At 54.8% G+C, this 26,390-nt stretch overlaps 1 protein-coding gene and 1 long non-coding RNA gene across 2 annotated transcripts in view; one reads left to right on the top strand and one right to left on the bottom strand.

Moving 5' to 3' along the window:
* Window positions 1-20,604, bottom strand: part of NTN3 (netrin 3) — a 22,886-nt gene extending 2,282 nt beyond the window's left edge. The window contains exons 1-4 of the mRNA XM_014890261.2: window positions 19,614-20,604; window positions 13,145-13,333; window positions 7,352-7,501; window positions 6,360-6,413 (exon numbers count right to left, since the gene is read on the bottom strand). Coding sequence (XP_014745747.1) covers window positions 6,360-6,413; window positions 7,352-7,501; window positions 13,145-13,333; window positions 19,614-20,580 — 1,360 coding nt within the window. The 5' untranslated portion in view covers window positions 20,581-20,604. The remainder of the gene's footprint in view (window positions 1-6,359; window positions 6,414-7,351; window positions 7,502-13,144; window positions 13,334-19,613) is intronic.
* On the top strand, window positions 16,751-26,390 carry LOC148221933 (uncharacterized). The gene is made up of 2 exons (XR_015807284.1): window positions 16,751-16,967; window positions 18,301-26,390. It is a non-coding gene; the product is annotated as an uncharacterized LOC148221933 (long non-coding RNA).

Raw genomic sequence — 26,390 nt, 5'->3', positions numbered from 1 at the left:
GGGGACTCCTTCCAGACACACAAAGGGATGTACGGGAGGAATGCAGGTGACATGATAGTTGCCTCCATGGAGGGCTGGCAGGGGCCATGGCCAAGAGAGTCACAGCTATGACCCTGCAGTCCTGGGTGATGTGGGAAAACAGGATTTGGCACCAGTCTCACAATCAGCCCCACAGGGGGCAGATCCAAAGACAGGTCTGACACCAGACCAAGTTAGTCGCGATCGTCAGAGTGATTCAGCTCTCAGGGGCCAGAGCACTGGGAAGCACCCTCAGAGGGCAGCCCCTCCAGGGACCTGTGCCTCATAGGTTCCCATAACTGGGGAAGGGGACTCAGGCTGTGGGAAGGAAGCAGGTGAGGGAAGTGGCTCTTCTCTACCATACCACTCCTGCTGCCCAGGCATCCCCTGCTCAGGCTGCTCCAGAGGGGCTGAGGAGGCCATCAGGCTGTCCTCCATCACCCTGCTGTCCCCCAAGGCTCCTGTCCTCCAGAAAGCTTTTTTCTGTGCATTTCTAAAGCCCTCAGATTTGCATCTCAAGCAGAGGGAGGGCAGGGAATGCCTCTTTCCTTCTCCCCAAAGCCTTTGATCCCAACAATTGCCCGAAGCAGCCCTGTTCTCTTCTTTCTTTACTCTGCCATCTTCCTTTGAACATCTCAATTTGTCTCTTTCCAAATGGTATGTTTTTTTCTGAGCCCATCTTTCTTCTTTTCTCTGCCTTTTGCAGGTTCTCCCTCCGGCTTGGCCCCATGTCCCAGGACAAAGCCAGCAGCCTCTAAAGTGGTCTTTGTGGGTTGCTACAGTGATCACTGGGGATGGAGGCGAAGCTCTGAGGCAAGACTGGGAATAACAGAAGCCTGTGCCAAGAGGAGGAGGAGGAGAAATAAGGAAAGAAAAGCCCAGGAGCACAAACTCACCCTGGGCTCTGCTTTTCTCCTCTCCGACCAACTCCTTTTTATCTGGGACTTCATGCCACCTGTTCCAAATTTGTCAGTGATAGAAGCAGTGCAGCATGAAGCTAATTCTTGGCAGAGGAGGATGAGCTCTGATTCTCTGTTCAGCCCCCTCATGCTGCCCCTCTGCCTGGGCTGGCAGAGCTGCCTTGGCCCTGCTGCCTCCCCTGAAACAGCCGTGGTGGCTACAGAGGGGGCTCAGGGCCTCTCCATAGGAGGGGATGGCTGCTGAGTGTGCTGGAGTGCTTGGCGGTGGCACTGAAGGTGCCCTCATACACTGCATCCCTGGGATATGCTACAGCCTCAGCCTGGACCCTGTTGCATCCCCTGGGATGTGCCACAGCTTCAGGCTCAGCCTGCTGTGTTCTCCGGGATACCCTACAGTTCCATCCCAGACCCCACCATGTCCCCTGAGACTGCTCCATCCTTTCCTGCACCATGAAAGGGACTCTGAAGATAGCCTCCCACTTATTTGGGGGAGCACCTGTCAGGACAGGAGACCTTTTCCTCCCCAGGCAAAGGGGCACAGAAGCCGTCCTGTACCTGGCATCAGTTGCCACAGGCCTTCCCACGGATACCACATGGGCGCTGCGGGGGAGGAGGGTGGCATGGCCTGGCTGATGAGTGCTGGGCTGGTGCAGTGTGGGCTGATGGGTGGTGGGAGCAGGCTGTGGGGCAGTCTCAGCCAGCTTGCTGCCCCCTTCCCTCGGCAATGGGGATGAGAGAGATGCAGAAAGAAATCTTGTAACTGCCCTGGGCTCCTGCTCATGATTAACAACATAACGCTGTGATTCAAAGGAGCCAGAAAATTGTGTTGGGAATTAACAATTTAGGATTAGTTTGGGGATTTTTGAACCACGGCTTTGTGCTGAGGAACATTCCTCAAATGTAAAATCAATTCCTGCTCCACTTATCTAAGAAACTTGGGAAGAAAAAAAAAGTCCAAATAACTGGAAGCATTTCCATTCCTTGGCCCTGAGCACATGGCCTCCTCCATCAGTGGGTGTGGGGCAGACATGGATGCTGTGGCTGCAAAGTGGCAAGGAATGTCAGGGCAGATGGATCCTGCCTGCACCTCCCCAAACTGCCTCTTCCTGAGCATCCTGTCCTGTTCCTGCAGGGTTTTGCCATGGGAGGGCTGTGCTCAAGGATCTCAGCCCCCCAGTCCTGATCACAACACAGCTACGGACCATGGTTCCGTGCTCCCAAGCGCACTGGGATGCTGTGTGCCTCATGGGGCTGCTCACACAAACAGGCCCTGAGAGCCCATGACTTTACACATTCCACAGGGCAGTGGGGAGAAGCTTCAGCCTCCCTTCTGCTGTGTGGGTGCAGTTGGATGGGGCAGTCAGGCCCCACAGAAGGGCAGGGTTCAGCAGAGACCTGACACAGCCCATGGCATAGAAGTGCACCCACAAACCCTGAAATGCTTCTGCATCTCTGGGATATGCTACAGCCCCATCCCTGACACTGCTGCATCCCTGGGATTCACTACAGCCCCATCCCAGGCACAAATGTATCCCTGGGACATGCTGCAGCCCCAGCTCTAACGCTGCTGCATCCCTGGGAGATGCTATGGTGCAGAGAAATGAGGCAGCTGATAACCAGAGCCACTGGCCTGGTGTGGGCATTCCCCATCCCTGTGGGGGAGCACGTGTGTGAGAGGTGGCAGCTTTGCACATCTGGTTTACTTCTCCTCTCCTTGAAAAAAAGAAATACTTTGTTTTAAGAGAGATGTAACTTAATTAGGTGCTATGGCTGCAAATCTTTTGCTGCTCACTTTGAATTCCCTTAAGGCTCTGATTTTTTCTCCATGAGTTTTGTTAATTCTGCTAATGGGGAACGTGGATTTTACTTTTTTCCATTAAGTGGAAAATATTTTAAGATAGTAATAATAAAAATATGAGAAGTGGACCCAGGATGTTTCATCACCAAGCCAGTCAGTTGCTCAGACACAGACATCAAAGCTGGACCTCAAAGGCTTTGGAAGATTGGAAAGGCAGGAGAAAACTGGGAAAACTGATGCAAAAGATGGCAATGTCAGTGAAAAGCCTGGACACACCCAGGGACTGAACCCCAGCACGGAGGAGGGTGGGGAGAGGGCGGGAAGCCCAGCACCTGAGCATGGCAGGTGCCCCTGAACAATGTGCCCCTGTTCCTGCAGCCAGCACCTGCTGCCAGAGGCAGGGCTGGAGGTGGGGAAATGGGGGGAGAAGGGGCTTAGAGGCTGCCTGAGGTGCTGAGGGCCCCCTGGGGAGTGCCCTGCTCAGGGACAGCTGGGGGCTCCTGGGGCAGAGGGATGTAAGCCGAGGGGCATCAAGGAACAGGCACAGGGTGTGGGCAGAAAGGACCACTGTTGGCAGCCCTGCTTGCGGGACAAGCCCACCAGGTGCAGGTAACCCTGGCAGCGCCAGCCAGGGCACCTCCCATCTCCGATACCCCCTAGCAAAGGGGACAGCAGGACCCCCACCAAGTCCTCTGATCCCCCAGTGGTGCAGACTCTGGGCAGAGGCAGATACTTTGCATTAAGGGTATTTGAGCTAGAAGCCAGAACTCTTAAACCAACAAACCCACAGATAAACTGGAGGCAGTCTGAGGCAGACCTGCTCTGCTAAAACAGAGCAAACAACCCAGCTCTCTGCCACTGCTGTTCATTTTTGCGCAGCTGAACAGCTCAGACATCATTGTGAGTCTGATCCTATTTATAAAACACCGGAGGGGAGTCACCTTGATTAACTCTGCTCCATGCTGCAATCTCTCTTGGCAATAAAACCGGCCAAATCTCTCATTCCGTCCCCCCATTGTTTTCCTTTTCCCAAAGATATTCCCAGCTCCCTCCTCACAGCTGGCAGGCTGGGCAGGGCAGGTAGGAGCAGAGGTGGTGGTGGTGTGCCCTGTCCTATGCAGCTCCCCCCAGCAGTGGTATCATCACTTCAGCTCAGCATCTTCCCGTTGGGCAGGATGTGTACTCCAAGCGTCATTTCTCCCCCTCTGCCACAGTGAGGAGTGAAACTTCTGCCAGATCCAGGCAGGGCTGCTCCTCACTGTCCTGAAAACACCCCCTCTTTTCCAGAGCCTCTAGGGGCAGGGCTGTGAGGGCTCAGCAGTGCCCATAAGTGCTGGGTGGGGTGCCAAGCTGTGCAGAGGTCCCAGGTTCTGCCCACTCCTTGGGGTCCACGTGTGCTAAGCCAGCACCACTCTGCAAGGAGCTACAGCTTCCTCCTGTGCATCTCCCCTCTCCATCCCCATCCACACACTTTATTCCTGCCAGAGGAGTAAAGTGTGGTTGGAAAAGGCCTCCAAGATCATTGAGTGCAACCTTGAACCAAATATCACCATGCCCACTAAGCCACATTGCAAAGTGCCACACCTACTCGCTTTTTGAACACTTTCAGGGATAGTGACTCCACCACTGCCCTGGGCAGCCTGGTTCACTGCCTGACAACCTTTGCAGGGAAGAAATTTTCCCTGATGTCCAACCTGAACTTCCCCTGATACAACTTGAGGCTGTTTCCTCTTGTCCTGTCCCTGTTCCCTGGGAGCAGAGCCTGACCTCCACCTGGCTGGCCCCTCCTGTCAGGGAGTTGTGCAGAGCGAGAAGGTTCTCCCTGAGCCTCCTTTTCTCCAAACTGAGCCTCCCCAGCTCCTTCAGTTATTCCTTATCAGACCTGTGCTCCAGACCCTTCCCCAGCTCCTTTCACTTCTCAAGACATGCTCCAGCCACTCAGTGTCTGCCTTGTTGTGAGGGGTCAAAAATTCCATCTCTTCAACACACCTCATCCCTGGCTCTCTCCTGCGGCTCGTGCCAGCAAGTTCATGCATGGAGTTGCAGTGGCCGTCCTGGAAAATGTTCCCAGAGGGCTGGAGAGCACATCCTAGGCACACACCAGCCTGGGAAGAGGCTGTTGGCATTTTCCACTGCCAAGGCAAGGTGGCCATGGTAAGGGGAGCTGGAGAGTTGTATACAAAGAGAGCACTGGCTCTCCAAGAAGGCTGTAGGCTTCCTTGGGAGAGATGTACCCCAGTCAGGGCACAGGGAAGCTGCTTATTAAATATGGGCTGGAGGGGGCCCTGCTGTCTCCACAGGACCACGTACCATAGCACGGAGGAGAGAATTGTTCGGGATGTCTATTCCACCACAGTGGAATGCAGGGGAAGACTGGGCTCTTGGGGAGAGCAGGAATAGGGGTGGCCCAAGGAGGGAAGGGGCTGTTTCTTTCCCAGCTTCTCCCCCTCCACCTGGCTTGGAATCCCTACAGGGGGATAGACCTGGGATGGCTGGAAACAGGCTCACTGCAGTGCTGAGGGGACTGCAGAAAGGGGAGGAGGGGGGAAGGAAAGCCCTGCTACAGCCCTCTTTACCCTGCAAGGTGCATCCTGCAGCACTGGAGGGCTGAGAATGGTGGCACTGGATCCAAGAGCAGGCACAGCACTGCTTGGTGCTACTGGGATGTGCCATGACACGGTGGGAGCTCAGGGCACTTGGAGGGGACCTTGGGCCCTGGCAAGGCTGCAAGAAGGACCGTAATCCATCAGTGCAGGGAGCATTCGTGTCCCCACCCAGCAGTGCCCAGCCCCAGCAAAGCCTATGCAGGAACACAGCAGGTGACCCTGCAGCTTGTACTGAGATGCCAACCTTCCCACTCCAATCTGGGGAAACAGGGCAGCTCTTGAGGAGCTTTGGGGACCATTGCAGCAATGCCTGCCTTGCCTGTGCAAGGCCTACAGTCTGTCAGTGGAGCTGTCACCTCTCTCTGGGTGACCACAGCAGTGACACTCATCCCTCCATGTCCCATCACCCATGGTCCCATCACCCTGTGCAGCCAGGACAAGCAGCTCATACCCAGACCCTTCACTCCTGCAGACCTGGATGAGGTGAGCACCATGTCACCCACATCCCAGGGGAGACCTGGCAGCCTGTGCCTCAGCACAGGAACCCCAGAGCCTGCCTGAGACCTTCCAGATCCCCACCTTCCCAGCACCTCCCAGAGAGCAGGGGTCTCGCAGAGGCCAAGGACACTGAGGAGAAACCTCTTGCACTGGCACTGATTAAAGTAGGTTAAACAAAGCCAGTTCCTAAGCACCCACTGGTGCTATATGCCACAATCCCTGCCTTAACCTGCCAAGGGATAGCGAGGCCCCAGTGGGCTGCATTCCTGCTCTCCTCCTTGGAGGCAATGGAGAAAGCTTTCCAGAAAAAGTCTATCAATCTTAGTCAGTTCCTTTCCCGAAATACACAAGACTTTAACATCTTCCACCAAAATTTTTTACCATTAAGTTTTTGCCAAATTATTTGGTATAGAGCACAGCTCTCCCCTGTGCTGTCCAGGGAGAGGGAAGGTGGAATCTGCCCCCAGGTCTCTGGGCAGGGCTGGGCCATGGATTCAGCCAGGGACATGGAGCACTTACCTGCAGGTGCCTCTGTGCTGGTGACCAGGGAGGTGGGGTTGATGGCAGGAATTTCTGGAAAAGAAAGGGAGAGGTAGCTTAAGGATGAGATCCCCAGCTCTGGGAGTGAAACTGGGAAAAAGCCCTCTGAAAATGGGCCACAAGGAGATTTTGTTGGTCACAAATGAGAGATGATGGGATGAATCTGACCTGACCATTGCAGACCATTGAATAGACCTGGAGATGCACAGACTTCAGTAAATTGGGCCAGGCTGCAATTCTGCAATCCCCAAGAGCCCTAAGTAGTTGTGTGAGGATGTGTGTTCCAGTGATGGATGCTCCCCAGGTGCTCAGCTCATCTGAACTCAGTTTGAACATCAGATGGGTGCCTAGCTGATCTCAGCATGCTTCAGGCTGCCCAGCACAGGGGTAAATGTGGGAAAAGGTAACACTTTCTCAGGACTCTTGGCAGGAAAACCTGGTGGAATTTCTTTCCTAAACTCAGATTTGGGGAGAAACAGAGAGAGGAGCCAGCTCCACCAGTCACCCGCACTGCCACTGCTCCAGCAGCCCAGCAAATGCTGCAGGGTGGGAAGTTGTTCCTCTGCCACTTGGGTCAAATTCAAACCCACTGTGACAATAAACACAGTTTTATGCTGACCACAGGCTCTGGCCCTGCCCCAAAAGTGACCACACTCAGGGCTCAGCTGGGTGAAGAGGGCACGTGCTGTACCAAGGATGGGACCCAGCAGAGCTGTTTCAGCCAGCTGGAAGCACTGGTCCAAGGGATCATTCAGAGCCTCCTGTCCTGGGGCAGTTGAAGCCCAGGTCACCCCAGAAAGTGATCAGAGAGTCCTGCTCAACCACTTCCTGGAGAACATCCATAAGGACACACAGCTTCTTGTCTGAGCCTCCCACCCACCACAAGCCATCCAAGGTGAGCGGGGGGCCAAGGAGAATCCCCTAGTGCCCGTGGGGGTCCCTGAGTACAGGGCAAGGCATGGCACACTCACTGATGCAGGGGGCCACCGGCGAGCGGCTCTGCTGGTAGCCCTTGGCACAGCGGTTGCAGGTGAGGCCAGTCACGCCGTCCTTGCACGGGCACTGCCCAGTGGTCTGGTTGCAGGTCTTGCCAGCTGCACCGACTGGGTGGCAGTCACAAGCTGGGTGGGAGAGAGAGAAACGGTTATGTGAGAGGGGAGACACAACACCAACCCCAAACTGGAGCCAAGGTGCAGTCCCAGAGAGGTGGAGGGGGAGCCTTCCAGAGCACTGCTGGAAATCAGCTGCTGAGGCTGGCACAACACAGACCCAGCTGGACCCGTGGGTCTGGACCAACCATGGCCCCACATGTGCTGTGATCAGCACAGACAGGAGAGCGAGTGGACAAAGGGGTTGGCCAGGGTATGGCCTTTCTGACAGGATGCTCAGGATGAGCACTCAGAGCCTCTGCAATTCCCACAGGTGCCTGCAGCCAGCAGCTCTCATTTAAGATCTTCCCCCACCTCAGCTCTATGGAGATGTTCCTGTCACAGCAGTAAAAACCATTTTCTCCACTCGTTCCCCTACCTCCGAACTTCTCAGTCCATGGAGCTGAATCAACACTGGGTTTTTACACAAACATTGACCTTGTCTTGGTTTTAGAATGAAGCATATTTTCTCAATGTTTCCCAAGCTCATAAGCTTCGATGCCCCTCCTGACTCCTGGAGATCCTGGGCAAAGGATGACCCTACACCTTTCTACCACAGTCTCTCCAGGGACAAGCCACACCTGAGGTGGGTGAAAGTTGTCTTTGCTTTCAGAATGCTGCATCACGTCACAGTGCATGATGTGATGGATGATGAAGATTGTCTACATGGAGGGATGTGGAAGGAGATGCTTGCTCAGGAGAGGACCTTCCCATCTGCTTGCCTGGAGCTGGGCTGGCTACGAGCTGGAGGAGGTTATCTTGGCCTCCATCAGTGTAAGAGTTGAATGTGATTTCAAAGCAAAACAAAAACATCTCCCCCACCCGCCTCCGCAGCCCCCTGATGTTACTGTTTTCCTAATTTTCACCAGATGGGATTGGTGGGAGCACCATGGCACTCGAGCCCCGCCCCGCACAGCCAGAAACCAAAGCGAGCAGCCTCTAATGGGGACCAGATGCTTCATCCTTATCAGATCTTGGCTAGGACTGGAAGCGGACATCTTTCTGACAGGGATATTTTGGGGGCTCAGCTGTGATAACAAATGGCAGTGAGCAAGGGAGTCTTGGCATGACGCAGGGCTGTTGGAAACACAGGGCCTTTCTTGGGCTCCAGCGGTCTGTTCCTGGTGTAAAGTTTATAGACAGACATAAATCTCAGCCCAATCAGGATCTAGTTCATCTAAGCTGATCTCTCTCCATGTGGTCGAAGGCAGATTTCAGTAACTCTAAATGTTTTACCCAGATCAGTAATTAAGGCAGCTTTTTTCATCTTAAGTGCACAACTGATCAGTGTCACTGGGGTATGAGCTTGGTCTCTGCCAGACCAGTCTCTGCCCATTTGTCCTACCCCTGTGGGATTTCCCACAGTCCCACAAAAATACACTGTTCCTTCCCATTCCTGTGGGAAGAGCATCCCAATCTACCCTGATGGGTCCTGCATTGCATCACAGCCCATCCCACCACTGCAGCTGTAGCATCTGATCCTTCCTCACCCTGACACAACCTGTGGAGGGGGCTGGCTCAGGGAGCCTATCCCAGCCCCAGGGAAGGGAGAGCTAGGGGCATGGTGCAGCTTTGCACCACTGCCCACACACACAGCCCTGCTGCTCCCAGCCTCTGGCTGCCAGGATCTGGCCCATGGAGCCTGAATGGTGGATTAAGTTACTAGCTTGGAGCTTAATTCATCAAGCTGTGCTTGCCAGAAAGCATGTCTTGCACTTCATATTGAGGGTATTTTTGCATCTTGAGGCTTAGCTGCTACTGCTTCACCAGTTTTCATTGGAGAAAGCCCACAGCTTTGTTTAAACTACTACTAGATTAATGCAGCCAACCTTTATTTGACTTTTCAATTACCACCATTGAATTAATCCTGTTGGTTGCTCTGCCTTTTCTATCCTCCTAGCTTTTCTGTCTCTCAGGGTCCAGCAGTGATGCTGGCAGTGAGAGGGAAGCACTCCCTGCTCAATGGCTGGTGGCCGAGGGCTCTGCTCAGTTAGACACAACCTGCAGCTGGTATTTTTGTGCCTATTTCAAGGATGCTGCATCCCAGCAGAGACACGCCATGCTTGAAGAGTTATTTAGTAACACGTGCTAGGGTTTGTTTAAATAAGATGTAGTAGTTCTTGGCCTCTGGGTTAGTGATTTGCCTCCTGAATATTAACTGAGCCATCTGCAGCCTGGTCTAGTGGAAAGTGTTCCTGCCCATGGCAGAGGATTGGAACCAGATGATCTTCAAGGTCCCTTCTAATCCAAACCAGTCTGTGATATTATGAGCATCTGCCTTCATTGTGATGCTCAGCCTCTGCCCTGGGCCAGTGCTGTGGTAGGAGCAAATTTGTTCAAATACACAGCACACTGCTCCCATCCACCTGCTCCATGTCTGCTCTAAACATCCACTGTCAGGATCCTTGCCTTGTCTTTTCTTGAAAGAGTGTAGATACCTGAGCTGCAGGTATGGGACACATCTTTGGGAAAAACAAATTGTCTTGTCGCATCTCTGTGTATTTATATGCCTCTCTGGGAGCACCAGTTCTCCATTGCCAGTACCTGGGACCTTGCTCTTCCTCTAAGGAGCTCCCAATCCCAGCAGATCCACGCCTAGATAAGGGAGGGGTGGAAATGCTTTCTGCTTTACTGGAGGAGGGGCAGCCAACGAAGCAGAAGCATCAGGGATTTTATTATTAACTCTATTCCTTGAGGGAGAGCCAGGAACTGACTCCCCAGACCCAGGGTACCAACATATGCCCCGTGGCAGGGGTCGGCCCTGTGCACATGTTCACCTGGCTCGGCTGAGCTTTGAAGCATTTCCAAACCACAGGCAAACCCTGCCAGCCCTCCGGTAGCAGCATCCCCCACCCAGACTGGCAGAGCTCTGCCTGTGGCTTGGCAAAGGACAGAGGTTTGTCTGTGAGGGAGGATCTGTCCCAGTACTCTGCAGCCTAGGCATCACTGGCTGCCATTTCTCCTGGGCTGCAGCATCTGTGCTCACTCCGTCTCATCCACTCCTGGGCATCCTGAGATCCTTTGCCCACCCTGTCCCCTTCAGAGAAGCCACCTTGGATCAGAGATACTTTCCATCACTGCAATGCTGCACAATTACTGCCCTACGAGGGCGGTGGAGCAAGACTAGCATTGACAAATGGTGGGCATAGGCAGATGGGAGCAGCCAGGCCCCCTCTGCCTCCCCTATCCTCGGCCTTGCATGGAGAGGGACTTGAGCCACAGTCAGGTAGGAAACACTGCAACCTGCAGCAGCCCTGGTCCCACAAACCCATGCTATATTCAGTAATCCTCCACGGTCCCAGCCAAATCCAGATTGCTTTATTAGGTTTTGTCATTTTTTTCTATTATTGCTCTTTAGTAAGTGCTCTTTCCCATCTGGAGCAGAAACTGAGCCCCTCATTTTCCCAATGCCCAGGGAAATGGTGCTGGGGGCCCTGGGGAGGTGAATGCCTACAGGCTGCCCACTTTGCTTGGGATTGTATCAGTTTTGGAGCAAAAGTAGAAGGAGCTGGTCATAGAATTCCAGAATATCCCAAGCTGGAAGGGACTAAATATGATCATTGAATCCAACTCCTATCCCTGCACAGACACCCCAACAATCCCACCCCGTGCATCCCTGGCAGTGCTGTCCGAACACTCCTGGAGCTCTGGCAGCCTCGGGGCCGTGCCCATTCCCTGGGGAGCCTGGGCAGTGCCCAGCATCCTCTAGGGGAAGAACCTTTCCTGATATCCAACCTAAACCTCCCTAATCCAAAGAAAAGCAGAAACCGTTCTTTGGGGAGGGCTGGGAGGTGAGGTGCTGCCTGCAGGAGATGAAGGGTGGAGGCAGCACAGCCACCCCAGTGCTCTCAAGTGTTGGAAGACCTGGGGCTGCCTGCCAGCCCTCAGCACCTGACAGAATCCTCATGGAAAAGAGAATTTTGCTGCAGCTGCCCCAGTTTGGTGGTGCTGCAGCAGGAGCTGGGGGCTGCTGCCATCCATCCCTGGCCTCAGCAGAGCCACGACCCCTCCTGGGAATGGGACACTGGGATGCTGGGCCATAGACCATCAGAATGCATGCCTTGAGGTGTCTCCTCCTCTTCCTCTCTCCCAGTGTCTCCCCGTGTCATCCCAAGGATGCTGGCACCTGGCACAATCTTCATCAATGGTGTGGTGCCAGGGGCTGCCATGCCTACAGCCTGTGGCATGGCTTGACCAAGGCCACAGGGTGGGAACAGCTTGTTGTCCCTGGGAACATAGGCTGTGAGGGGGAAGTGTCAAGTCAGCTGCTTGGGTTGTTGAAAATTATTAGCTCAGTTTGCTAAGGAGCTGCCTGCAGGTAGGTCTCCTCCTGCCAGTGCCTGCTCAGTCCTGCTCCCACTGTGACACTGCGCAAATGTGGGAAGTTTCTCCCTTCACTCCATCCTCTCAAGCACTCCTGGAAGCAGCAAGGACGAGGAGAGGTCACTGGCACAGCACAGGCAATGGAGGGATTTTCTTTATTGTATCCCAACCTGGACTAGCCAGACCTCCAGCAGCACTAAAGCACCTGACAGGGGAACCTCAAAAGTCAAATCCTTCAACTGGGGTCCATGGCCACAATGTTAGTGGTCCAAAACCAGATCCAGTAATTCCTGTAGGCTCTACATAAACACACAAGCATCGTGCTCTTGCAGAAGTGAAGAGGCCCAGTGCTCACACGGCTGCTAAAGGCATTGGAGAGAGATCTGAGAGGGACAGTGTGCTCCCTTCCAGGAGGGACTCACAATCAAAGACAGAAAAACAGGGAGCAGGGATGAATTCTCAGCCTCTAAACAGTTATGGCTGACTTCCTGCCCATCTGATGTTCCAGTCTGGATCTCAACAGTCCTTGGAGACAGGCAGGGTGTTTTCTTATCTCAAATTCTTTGGTGAAACTATTGCTTTGAAAAGGCTCCACAGAGAGGCTGAGCAGTGAGAGGGAAGAGGAACCAGACAAGCTTGGCCAAAAGTTAAGCGGAGGGAGAGGAGACGTACAGGTCCCATGATGTTTGGCATGGGCTAGGGACCTTGAGAAGTCAAGTTGCAGTTTAATGGCTTGGAGCCAGTGTGGCTCCTGGCCAGCTCAAGGCCAATTACCAGGAGCCACGGAACTCAGCATGTCCCCAAAAGCAGATCCCAAGAACCATCTCATAACTGAAAAACACAACGTGGAGTCTGGCTCCACAGCCACCTGGGAAATGTGACTTCCACCAGCATCCTCAGCTCTCCAGAGGAGGGAACCCACACTCCAAGCATGTCTAAATCCTGGACAACATCCATATCAGAGGCAGGTTTCCAGCACATTTAGTCACGTCTGCTTCAGCACCTCCCCAGCATCTCTCCAAACACTGACCAATGGAGATGGTAACTGCAAACACACCAGAACCCTCCCAGGGTCTTGGCAACCTGCTCTCTCCCTTCCTGTAATCCTCCTCCACCTCGAGTTGATGCTGGGCTCAAAGTGCTATCCCTGCCTTGGGGTGGTAGAGGTGATCAGGGTGGTGGCAGCTGCAGCTGCCAAAGTGAGCAGAAGGACATCCCAAGGACGGGAAGGGAGAGCAAGGAGACCGAGAGAGACTCTCACTCATCTGCTCCCATGGAGACCCCCCAGCTCACCTTTGCAGGCCTTGCGGTCGGTGATGGCCTTGCTGAGGTCGCGGTAGAAGCCCTCCTTGCAGTAGTGGCAGTGCCTGCCTGCCGTGTTGTGCCGGCAGTTGAGGCACACGCCACCGCTCTTGCGGCCCGACAGCTTGAACAGCTCCATGTTGAAGCGGCAGCGCCGAGCATGCAGGTTGCAGTTGCAGGCTGCGAGGGAAGGGGAGAGGATGAGGATGAGGGCTGAAGGTGAAACTTAGGACCCTCTGGGTGGGCTGGAGCTGTCCTGGTTAGGGAGGTGTACTGGGACTGTGATGGGTACAGCACAGCACAGGTCATCCCAATGCACCATCCAGATGTGCAGCTCCCACCACGCTGTGGGGCCAGTGCCATGAGGTCAGGGCACAGGAGAAGGGACACGTGTAGGAACTGGCACCACTCGACAAGCAAGTGTGGGATGGAGGGCTGCAGCTGGGGGGTTTGGCAGTGCCAGCTGGGCACTTGCAGCCCCACTGTCGCCCCTGCCCCTTCCCTGGCGACACTTCTCTGGTGACAGAGCCCACCCGGCCTCCCAGCAGGACCACCCACCTCACGCCAGGCTGTGTGACAGCCCTCCCCTGCAACTGAGCCCTCAGCTGTTTATATTTACAGGTCTATCCTGTGTGCATGAACCACACAGAGAAACCCACACAGCAGCCCCTGTGTGCTCACATCCCTGTGTGTGCATGCACAAACATGCACACAAGCATACACGTGAACATGTGTGCACACAGACGTGCACCAAAATACTCCCAGAGCCGCACATGTGCCCACAGGCAGGCACACACAGATGTGCACAGAAACATCTGCACGCCCCTACATGTGCACACACAAATTAGCCCTGGGAAGCACACAGCCCTCCTGGCCGATTCCACGTGTGTGAGATAAAAAGGCAAAGAACTGCCTGTTCCAGCCTTAACACTCTTGCAAAAAGATAATGGGAACAAGATTTCCTTCGGCAAAACGTGGCGCCCTGCTCCCCCAGCCCTGGCCCCCTCCCTGTGCTGGTAAATTGAGGTTGGGTGAGAGCTTTTCCAGGCGTACTGTGAAATTCATTAACGTGTCAGGCCAGATTTAACTGCCTGGGCCTGGCCTGGCGGCCGTGTGAAGCTGCCTCACCACAGCCAGCAGCGCCAGTGGGAGCTTCACCCGCACAGATCAAACGTTGCCCCGGTGCTCTGGCCGCGGGCACGCTGCGGGGAGACACAGCAAACCCCAATCGTAAAAAAGAGTTTTTCTGAGGCTTGAGTTGAGCAGAAGGTTAATGCCAGCACACTCAAACCTCGGCTGCCCTCAGAGCTCCCCCGAGTTATGAGATTAGTGAGAAATCACATGGCAGGCATCAAAATAACACCCGGTGTGGACGTAGGTACCTTCAGGGGCTTGTTCCTTTTGAGCTATTTTCTTTGTCCCTGGTGACAGTGGAAAATAGGGATTTTTAAGGCAAATTCTGGGTTATGGTGTGTGGAGGGAAAGCAACAAATACTGCCCAAGGCCCCGGGTAGCACAGGATGCTGTTGAACTGGGGATGTTGACATTCAAACAGGCTTTGCCAGGGCCAAAAGAGACACAGTGAAGTATCCTGACAGCCAGGGTGCTCTTGCATTCTCCAGATAATGGGACAGGACAAGACAAGGCAGTTTTTGCTACAGAATTGTGGCAAAAGAGCAATTTTTGGGAGGAGAGGGGCCTTGTTTTCCCCTTGCAGTACTGAAAGGCAAGTAGGGTCATCCCAAAAGGCAGTTCTGTGTCTCTGTTGGAATGCCCCCAGCATCCTCTGGGGAAGGAGAGGGGCTGGCAGCTCAGAGGGGAGGCGATGGGCAGTGGAGGAGAATGGTTGGGTAAATGATATGCTGCCCTCGGTGCGGGTCCCTCTCTGCCTACAGTTTAATTGGTGAGAGAGTAACTGGTGGGGCCTTTTCCTGGCATCATTGACCCTGGCACGTCCTCATCTACCCCAGGGCCACTTTTCCCTCAGAACATGCTGCAGACCCTCTGATCCTCTCAGGAGCTGGGTCTGGGAAAGAAACCTCCCCTGGCAGCCCAGCATCATCCCCTCTCCTTCAGACAGTGGTGCTGCCCGCTCTGGGTCGGTGTCAGTAACTGCCAGGCTGGGATTCCAAAGCCAAGAGGGAGACCTGGCTGGGCTTGGCCACTCTGGGTTGGGTGGCTGGCCCCACTCAGGGACAGGGTCACACCAACACGTATGGCAGTTCCCTCACCCCCTGGCGCAGCCATCCAGAGCTAATCGGAGCAGACAGGTCCCCCTCTTACTCAGCTAAATACTTTCACTGTTCCTCAGTACTGAGGCAGTTGTAAGCTCTGTCTGTCTCCTGTTAATCACTAATTAAAGGCTTGAATGTTCCCTGCTGTTTGGGGTATTAATAAGAATTTAATTGCACAGTTTGGGGCTAATTACCTGGTAGCTCGCTTCCGCCCTTGTACAGTATGCCCAATTAAACAATCATATGATCAATTAAACAATCACAAGATCTAATAATTTGCAATAATAGACTAATTAAACATTGACACCTTGCAATGGAGCAATCTTTTGTCTCCCTTTTGATGGTGTTTGAACCCCTTCCCAAGCCGTGGCCACCCCAAAACTTCTCCTCCACCAGGCTGCTGCAGATGTAGGAGCCTGGAACGACAGCACGAGGGGCTTTGGGACAGAGACTCTGGCACGAGACAGGCAGCGCCGTGCACTGATACACACAGTGGAGCAGGCAGTGGAGCCCGCAGAGCAGGACAGAGGCTCACCGCCCCTACAAATTCCCTGGGAATAATTAGGGAAGGCAGCCGGATCAGCGAAACCCTAGACCGGTTGCTGCTGCCAACCCGCAGCAGATTGGAGCTACGCCCCTGCTTTGGCTGGAGTAGAGCCTAGCTGGGACACAGGGCAGGATGAGGCTGCACCTCTCGGTTCCATAGTAGCCAAGACCAGAACAGCTCCTTTCCTCTCATCCACACTGTCCCTCCATCCTGGGGAAGGTGGTGGGAGAGAAGGGCTCACTCTGCTGCTGCCAAGAAGCAGGAGGAGAAGCAAGAGAGAACCTTCCCCAAGGGACTGCAAGGGACAAGGCTGAGGCACTCCATCCACCCGGGAGGAGCAGGACTCAAGATGGTCAGACAACTGTAAATCTCCTCTGCCGGAGTGGCTGCCTTCCCCTGCACTCCAGGTCCGCTGCCGTACTGCTCTCGGGTGGGAGGTGGGCTGCCCAGGCAGGGGCGGCAGGGACATGCTGTCCTCTTGCCCACCTCCCAAAGCCGTCGCCTTCCCCCTGCTCTCCCCAGGAAAGGACCATGACCAGTGCTGCTGGGAACTCACTGGTTTCCACCACGCCTACTGGGGAGCAGGTGCAGAGAACCCTGTGAGAGGAACTCCCAAGGGAAGGGAAAAATGTACAGGAAGGGGCACAGGGCACAAGGGAATTACATGTGATCCTCCAAATCCCACCACCGCTCCGGGGATTGGTGTTTTCAAGCACCGACATCCCGGCTGGCTCACCACACCCCCCCCGAGCAGCCTGCGAGGTTTTCCCAGGGGAGCGCCGCCCCTTCCCCGCCGAGGCCCCGGATCAAAGCGGGCCCTGTGCATTATCCCGGTGCTCTGGAGAGCGCTCCTGCCGCGGCGGCCACAAAGGGAACAAGGGCTCCCGCATCACCAGCGAGTGCATCAATTACTTCCAGTGGCTGCCTCGTGCTAATCCGCTTCCCCTCCTACCCCGGGCCGGGTGTTTGGGGGCCGAGCTGCCGAGAGGGCTGCCTGAGCTGCTCGTGGGTGCAGGCTGAACCGGCAGCAGTGGTAAGTGTATATCTGCAGAGATAAAGATGGAGGGTCCCCAGGATTCTCGCAGTCTTGCTCCTGCCAGCCCCTCTGCTGGGATTATCCTTCACATAGCGTGTCCCAGGCTAAAAGCTGGGGGATACATGGGTGGGGACACGTTCCTCTTCCCTGCCAGAGGACACACAGAGTATCCCAGTACTGGCAGGGCAAGCTCCCTGCACGACATGCAGCCCCTGTGGTGTGTCAGGAGAGCCTCCCGTGCCTGTGGACCGATGGTTTCCAACCACCAGGCACGGGGCCATGCACTCTGCGGCACAAAGCTGGCACCGTGCCCTCTTGCCAAGCCAGCAGTTTGGCAAATCCACTGTCACTGTCCTGGCTGCGACAGCCCCAAACCTCCCTGCTTGCCAATCTCACGCCGACCCCCTCAGCACGGCAGCACAGTGATGTCCCCGCGAACGCCACAGTTACCCTACGGCAGCGTGGTGGGGTTGTGCCCTGTGCCAATGCTCAGACCTCATGCAGTACTTGGCTGTTTCGCCTGCGCATTTCCCAGAGGCAAAAATTCCGGTGAAACAACAAATGTTTGTCCTCACCTGCAGCTGCATGGATGTCCCAGCATCGTGCCATGCTGTAGGACGTCAGTTTGTCCCCGTGATGGAGCAGGCAGATACTCCCATGCACTGGACTGAGACAACCCCCATGCAGAGTGCTGAGGAGCACAGAGCCAAGAGCTGACATACCCTAACACGACTTGAAGCTGTACCAGCCCTATGGATCCATTCTCAGCCCCTTTCGGGGCGCTGCGATCCTCCACCCTCCCCCTGGGCTGTCACTGAGCTGCCAAGCTCCTGCATCCACCCACTCTCCTCCTCTTCCTCCCCACTTCCCAGCCACGCCTGATATCCATCACCACGAGCCAGCATTAGCGCCGTCTGACCACAGGACAGAGTCCGAAACCCCGCAGCCCCCAGGCTGAGCAAAGGGAACTTCCTGGGCAGCCACTCCTTTTAATTGGTGCTAATTGCTGCGTCTGTTCGTGCTGGCTGGGGAGATGTCATTGTTGAAAGGCACAGAGGGGAAGGCTCGGGGAGCTAATCCAGCTTTCAGCCGCTAAACCCTTCGAAGGCGGGTGATGGAGAAGCTCTTTCAGGTCCCTTCAGAGAGGGCACAAAGCCCGAGAGGGGAAAGGGAGAAAGAAGGGGAGCGAATCAACAGGAAAAAACTACTTTCACACGCAGCTCGGGAAAGGGTCTTTGTGTGCGGGTCTGTCGGGGGGGGGGGGGGGGGGGGCTTGAAGAGATGGCGCTGCGGCCCCGCCTCCTCTTCCCTCCCTCGTTTATCTTTTCAGCTCCATCTGCCAATAGGGTGACGCAGCTGGGGGGCAGGATGCTCAGAGCAAGGGACCCTCACCCCGCCCTGAACGAGATGGACAGAAAACCTGCAGATGCTACTCAAAAATGAGCCTCGTCTGGTTTAACCCCTTTTGTGCCAGCAGAGCCACCACCACTGCTATCGTGCTGCTTTTCTGCAGAACGTGGCAGTGAGGCAAGTGCAGAGTGGGGGCAGCGAGTGGCGCGAGGTCCTCCTTATGTCCTGGGGGTTTCCATGGGCTCACGCACCTGCTGGAGGCCTCCCCCCACGACCTGCAGCAGCCCTGGGAGGTTTTTTCTGAGCTCCAAAACTCATCTTTCTGAAACAAGTGGAAAAACACAAGGGCTGACACATTCCCAAGGGCATGAGGTGGCTTAAAGCATCAGCTCCAGCACTTGCTTTGAATCCACTGCCTTTTTAGCCATTCTTAGAAGAAATCTGCTCTAACATGTATATATTGAAGCAGACAGCTGGGTTCTCAACAAGACATCGATCACAAATACTAACAAGTCCTGCTGACCTCTGGCACATCCACTGAGCCTTTCAGAGGCTGATTAATGGTACAGCTTTCCCTTGTCTCCATCCTCCCGCTGCCCCCTGAGACCTGGGCTCCTGTCCAGGAGGAGCTGTTCCTCTCTCTCTCCCAGACCTTCACAGGGCTCTGGCATCTCCCAGCCCCATCCCAAACCAGCACAAAAAGCAAAAGTCTCCACCAAAATCCCATAAAGAATCATGAGCAGGACAGCCAACTAATACCAGTTTGATGTTTTGGAAATGTTTCATTTTAGTGACAATATTTTTAACTTAGGGAAACCTTTTCAAGGACAGACAAGCTAAAACCACCACATAGACTGAACATGAAGGATGAAATTTTGAATTGGGAGCCTCAACCTTTGCCAGGTTTTTCTGCCTGCTCTCTGTCCCCAAGCACATCTCACAGGGAACTGCTGCGATTGCTCGTCTGGCCCACGGACAGCTGGTTTGCTACCCAAGGGAAACAATCCCAGACAGACAACCATCCCGTACTGAGGTCTGCTGACTGGCTGGAAGACACCAGTGATTTTTGGGAGGGTTTTTGTGCTTTGGCTCATGGTGGAACCACTGCGTCTCTTACAGGACACCTGCAGCAGAGACAGGATAGATGGTTGAGCATTTCCCAATCCTCCAGCACAAGGGATGCTCCCCAGCATCTCTGGACAAGCACTTGGCTCAGCACCCATCACTTCCTACCCTGATGACCTGTTTTAGCATTTCAGCCCGAGAAAACAAAAATGTTTAAAAATGCCTTACCCAGACACTCATTGGCCTCACGGGCACTAGCTCGCTGCCAGGGCCGGTCGTAGTGGAAAGGCTTGCAGCGGTCGCACTCGGGTCCCTCTGTGTTGTGCTTGCAGTCACACACCAGCTTCTGTTCCTTGTCCTTAATGCAGCGTGCCGCGTGCCCGTTGCACTTGCAGCGCCCGCCCACCTGCAGCTCCCCCACCGCATAGTAGTAGGGGCTGGAGCCCGTGGCCCCCTCCTCGTCACCGGCATCCCGGCTGCCCAGGTCACGGAAGAGATGCGGGCGGCTGAAGACCACGCGGATGTCGGTGGCCGTCACCCAGTCCTGCAGCACGGGACTGCTGTCGAAGTCCTGGGCTGAGGGTCGCCCGTCGAGTGTGCTGAAGGCGATGAGTCCCCCGGTGAGTGGGTAGAGGTCGGTGAGGCCATCGGTGCACAGGGCCTCCTGCTCATTCTGCTTGGTGACCGTGGCTTTGCTGGGCTTGCCGTAGATCTTACGGCACTGGGAGGAGTAGTACTGGTAGGGCACCCAGGTCTTGCCGTAGTCCATGGACTTGAGGATGGCGGTGGACTCAGGCCGGGGTGAGCAGAACTGGAGGCTGACATAGACCACCTCAAACTTCTTGCCGAGGGAGAGGGTGAGGGTGACGTTCTGGGGTGAGTGGTGGAGGGTTTCTGAGCGCCAGCAGGTCATGTTGGAGGCAGTGTTGAGGTCAGTCAGGTAGGCGGGTGGGTGGGCTCGGCGGGGGTCTGAGGCATTGCAGTGCCGTGTCGGAGGCTTCCCGCATGTGCTGGAGGCTTGAACCTCCTTCCCAAAGGCAGCATTGACAAATTCAGGGATGCAGCGTCGAGGAGTACCACTCTCATCATAGCAAGGGTCTGGGGGCGTCTGCTGGGCCACAAAGGGGTTCACTGTCTGGGACAGGCCCAGCATGGCAGTGGTGAGGAGCAGGCGCAGGAGCTGCAGGACCTCCATCCTTCTGGGGAGAGGGAAGTGGCTCCTCCCTGGAGGAAGAACAGCAAGAGTGAGTGGCACTGGCAGTGTCACGGCCACAGCACCACCCGTGTTGGGAGAGATGGTAAGGGATGGGAAACTCCCCCACATCTGGGTGGGGGAGTCACTTATAGCCATCTTCCCACTCCACATCCACTGATGCAGTATCCTGGGAGCAGGGCAGGGAACCAATTACTTCGTGTTGCCTCATCTACACCAATCCCCCACTGCTTATCAGCAGGACTGAAATATCATAGAAATGGGAAAAGAGCCTGAGCTTTGGACGGAAGAGGTTGAAATCAGGGGACAGTCCTTCCCTGGCCTCTTACAGATTGTCCCATCACGACAGGAATGTTCCTGCCTGCTAGCAGCCCTGGCTGTTACACACAGTTAAGAGACCCTGTCACTGCATGGCTGACAAGAGCTACTGGTGGGGAAGAGTTAAGGGAGATTTTCCAGATGAAACAGGAGCTGCAAACCCCAAGTTATGCACCTGTGGCACAAAATAACTCCTGACAGAGCAGGAGAAACAGACACCAGCAAAAATACCTTGAAGGTACATTGTGCAAGAGGCAGGAGCTTGTCAGGATGAATACCTGGAGCTCCTGAACACACCACTACTTTCTTTGCTGTCTATGGGCACAGTGGCTTTTCCAAGCCAGGGGCTGGATCCCCTCCAAATTCCTCTGCCACACAACCCAGTAGCAAAGGAAGTTATTCTGGCCTCACCCCCAAGAAATCCAGGTCTGGGTCTGGTGTGTTTGTTGACGGGGGGGAAGGCCAGGACCAAATGCAGGACCTGTCTGGGCTCCTCTCCCAGCAGCTGCAGCACAGGGCCAGGGAGCTTGGTGGCTCCCAGGGGATGTGGCTCATCTTCTGAGTTATTAGTTTGAAGAGTGGAAAAGGTCTGGAGGTCACATTCTCTCCTGCTGGTGCTGAATGCATGAAGGACCTCCCACACAATGCAGATTGGCCATGTCCCATTCTTGCCAAAGCAGACCCCTGAGCCTCCTGGATGGGTGGGTGGCATCAGCCCTGCCATCCCACGGGTTCAGCCCAATGCCATGACCAGTCAGGAGGAGGGGATCCCCTGATCATCCCCTCCCCACTAGTAAATCTTCACAGGATGACTTATGTTTCTCTCTGAGGAATGAATCTCTGCATGACCCAGCCCAGTATCCCCAGCTCCAGCCCCCACCTACAGCCCCAGTGCCACTCCTGCCTGTCCAGCTGCCCACTCTGGCCAAAGGAGGCTCCAGGGAACAGCCCCTTTCAATGATCCAGAACCTTTTTTTTTGGTTTGTTATTCCATTTTGCAAAGAAAAAGGAGCCATGACTGTGGAAGCAAATGGCCTCTCCAGGCTGCCAAACCACTAATGAAGGGAAGCTCCTCCCTGCCCAGCCACAGTCAGCCCAGCAGCCACAGCCTGTGCCTACCAAGGGAGCAACAGGGACAGGGGTCTCAGCCCATTCTGGGACATCTCCCCCAAGGCAAAACCTGCCCCTGCCACTTCCACGCAGTTTCTTCACTGCTTAATCCTCTGCTGATGGAAAGAGAGATGTGAAAAATTGGCAGCTCCCTTGGCAGTCCCTGTGTCGCCCCAGGAGCACAGTTCCAGCTTTACCACAATGCCGCAGAGCCTTTTGGGGGCATGTCAGCCCGTGGCTTGGTGACTTGGCTGCCAGCAAGACAAAGAATTCTGTCCCTGGAGTGCTCAGAGCATTGAGAACCCACTACTTGAGGAGTGTGGCTGCAAGATTAGAGACTGCCGGGATGTGGCAGTTACCACAGCAGAGGAGGTGCTGTGCCACAAGCACCAGGCAGTGAAGAGCATCCCCCACTGCAGGCAGCCTACAGGGCCCTATTGGGACTTCTGGCCCCACTGCAGGCACCTGCCTCCTGGGCAGGAGAAGCTATGGCTGCTGCCAGATACCTGCATCTGCTTGTTGAGCAGAGGCTGCGGCTGGTTAATCCCCCTGCACAATCCTGACAGGATGATCCCCAGCCCCTGCCTGGTGCCGAGCAGTGCACGGTGGGCACAAGCCACCCACTGCCACCCACTGGCAGAGTCCTGCTCCTGTATTTTCACCCAGCAAAGGGGCTGCAAGGTGCTCATAGACCCCTCCAATGTCCAGCAAGACCTAGCCATGCACGTACTTGCAGAAGCCAGCACAGCACCCTTGGCCCTGTGGTGCTGCCAGCCCTCTTCCCCTCACTGTCCCCTGCAACTGCACATCCCACAGAGGGCACACAGTCAAGTGCTGCAGCAATCACTTCCCATCCCATCACTCACAGGGCAGCACTAGTAGGGAGACAACCCAGTGGGAAAACCTTTGCATCAGTAGGAGAGAGGAGAAATCCCCAGAGGTCCTCAGCAGCTGCATTTATCCGCTCCAGGGAGAATCAGGATGTATAGAACAAGGCATCTGCTAAACCCTGCCAAAAATGAGTGTCCTCCACCCCCTCTATGTTGTGGCAGCAAGGTGACAGGAGTAGGGACATACTCAAGCAAAGGCCTTTCAATTTCCTCTGAATTATTTTAGTAAGACACAAAGGTGTGGGGAAAACCTTGCCCAGGGGAAGGTGACAGCAGCAGCATCTCTGGTAGCCAGGGGAGAGGCCACAGGTGAAGCTGTTATGAGCACTGGAGCAGCAGGTCTAGGAGCCAGGACCAGGTTACTACTGGTGTAGGCATGCATGGGGTCATGAGCATCTCTTGCTGATCCTCCCCACCCCAGTGGGAAGCTTTGTCCCTCCTGCCAGTCTTACTAAGGCACAAGTCCCTGAAGATCAGTGCCAAAGTTTTGGTGGCTCTGCTGTCGGGGAACAGCCATCGTGGAGCCAGTGCTCGCTCAGCAGCACATCAACGCTGCAGAGGCAGGGCATGAGTGGATATCATTATCATCCGCAGGACCACACACAGGCACGCACGCTCCGTGCTCAGCTCACCCCATTATCCCGCTGAAAGAGAGCTGGGGCCAGTGGTCTCTGTGGGCCTCACCTCCGTATTGGAGAGGAGGGCAAGCTGCAATCTGCTCCCTTTTATGCATATTCAGCATGACCCCGGGACTGCCGGCAAGCTGCCAGAGAGGCCTGGGAGTGGGCATTTCTCTCCCTGGTCCCCATCTGCCCCCCACCTTTCCACTTCCCATCTTTGCTGCCCCCGGTTCAGATAAAATGGAGACACTGCTGATTAAGCAGAGAGAATTGGGATGACCCCTGGGTGCCGAATCCAGCCCAGCACGTTCCTGGATCTCGCATGAGGAGGGACGTAAGCAATGGAGCCCCTTTCGCAGGGACAGCATCCCGAAGGTGTCCCTAGCAAGGCTTTCGGGTGGATGCCAGCTCCCTGCCACCAGCAGCAGCTGTGGTCCGGGTGAATGCGGCGGCGGGGCTCACCCTTCCCGAGGAAGCGGCTACCCTCCCAGCTCCTCCCCAGAAGCGCCTGCATTTTTGAGGTGGGCGATTTCCTCACTCCTCCACTCCAGGAATGCTAACAGCTGTGCGGCTTGGAAGGAAGTCATACTGCCGGAGCGCTTCAGAAGTGCTTTAAAAAAAATTAGCTTCCACATCCAACACCTCCACACCCGTTCTCTCTACAACCACACGCTTCCCAGAGCAACCAGCAGTGTTTCCCTGCCTTGTGGGAGACTTGTCAGGGCAATGCTCCTTTCCATCATCTTTCCAGGCAGGAGGCAGTGCTGCCGAGGGTGATGCTGGGTGCAGATGCATGCCTGGAGCTCCAGGTCTCCCAATGCTGAGCCATCGGGTAGGTCCTTGGTCCCCAAAATAGAATGAATGAGGCAAGTGCAGCAGGTGAGGCAGGGCAAGGAGAACAAACTTCCCACAACGTGGATGCTGCTGCCTACAGCGGGCCCAGGATCACCATCTGGCAGACGAGGGCCACAACAACTTTGCTGAAGTAATTACAGGATTAGGTGAAACAACACAGGACAGGGAGGGAAGCAGGTTATTAACCGGATTTGATCCGAGGACCTTTGCAGCATAGGAGCATCCATCTCTAATTAAAGTGGAGGGGAAGGCACGAGTGGTGCTCTGCTGTTGGAAAAATGTGGGCTTAGAGGGCAGGTGATGGCTGTAATGAGGGCATCTGCACTCCCTTGCCACACATGCTGTGGGAGCAGCACACTGCAGCTCTGCCCCAGCCCATGAACAAAATCCATCCTGGGGGGCTGCCAGGGTCCCCGGATACCCAGGTCCCTCTCCACCATGCCAGTGTCAGCTCAGGGAAACTTAATTCCTCCATGCAACAAACAGAATCAGGCCCAAACTCTGCTCCGGCTGTGGATAAATCATTCCATGTGTTTCTGGGATATAAAAACATAACTGAGAAGTATTTAAAGTGAAAGGAAAAACTCCATGGAGCCAAGGTACTGGTTCAGCTCAGCTTTCCAGAGGGAGGGAGTGTGCACTGGGAGAGGCTGGATGGATGCAGTGTGGCTGGGAGCACGAATCGCCTTCCCAGCTGCTAATGGAGTAACTGGTGCCCACTTGGGACATGGCTAATGGCACAAAGGAGATGCTTCACTTTCCTTTACAAGCTCCCTCATCTCTCCTGATATTTAAGTATCAGAAGCTTCTGAGTGCTTACAGGCCCACATCTGCAGGGCTGCCCATTCCACGCAGCCCCTTGGGCTCTCAGCCCCCTGCATGCACAGCTCAGGGGGGCAATTACACAGCAGCATCTTCCTGCAGCAGGCACTGCAGGTGATGGATATTGCAATGCACTCTTGGCAGGTTGGAGCCAGAATTACACAAGCCATATGATACCCCAGCAGTGCCAGGAGACATGTACAAATTACACTGCACACAGGAAAGGATGGGCCAGATTCTGACCTCAGTGCTTTGGCATCAGCCCGAAGTAACTCCATTCACATCAGGCCAAACCAAGACGTAAGCAGCTCCATTCAAATTTACACTGGCATACCTGTGGTCAGGATCTGGCCTGACTTGAATTACTCACAGCTTGATGTTACAAAAGGCAGCAAAGGAGCCCAGATTTCCAAGGTTATCGAAAACAACCAAAAAATAATAATAATAAAAAAAGAAATCCACCATAAAGCAAACAGTCCCCAGGCTACTCAGCTATGTGTACGGAGCTGTCAAATGCAGGATGCTCAGAGACATCCCTGCTCACCAGTTTCAGTAACTCATAAGCCATGCTGACCACAGAAAGGAGGGACCAACACCCAGCATGGGTGTCCTGCTGGGTCCCCCATGCCCCCACTGGCCCCGGGTAGAGGTGGTTCCGCTCTGGTGAGAGGAGACTTCAGCATAGTATCACCCATATGATGCAGACCTGAATCCATTTTGCTGCAACACTCCTGTGTCCCCCAGCTAGAGCAAGCTGGAGATCTCCTCCTAAAGTTCCCAGTGCAACAGCGAGTCAAGGAGACATCTGGAGCCCTTGACCTTGCAGGATGAGCAAGCACTGCCTGGATGCATTTGGACTCGATGGTCCTTGTGGGTCCCTTCCAACTCAGGGTGTTCTGTGATTTTTTTCTACCCATTTATTAACCTCTACTACATCTTGACCAGTTAGTTATTTTACCCAACTCTAACTCCACCGCAATCTCCCAAACCCCTTTGCACATTCCTACCAAAGTGCTTAGCTCTACTGAGTGGTCTCAGCAGCATCCCTCAAGGTGCAGAGGATTTTCTTCCCACTACTCCCAGTGGATGCAGGGGACTCAGAGTTCCAGTCCAGACGTCCTCATTGCTTCCACCCCTTTCCACTCCATATGAGAATAAAGTGATCTGGTTTCCATAA

This window comes from Sturnus vulgaris, chromosome 16 (assembly GCF_052056855.1).
Source record: "Sturnus vulgaris isolate bStuVul1 chromosome 16, bStuVul1.hap1, whole genome shotgun sequence".
Taxonomy (NCBI): Eukaryota; Metazoa; Chordata; class Aves; order Passeriformes; family Sturnidae; genus Sturnus; species Sturnus vulgaris.
Note: the sequence above shows the minus strand (reverse complement) of the source record. Positions and strands in the feature narration are given on the sequence as shown.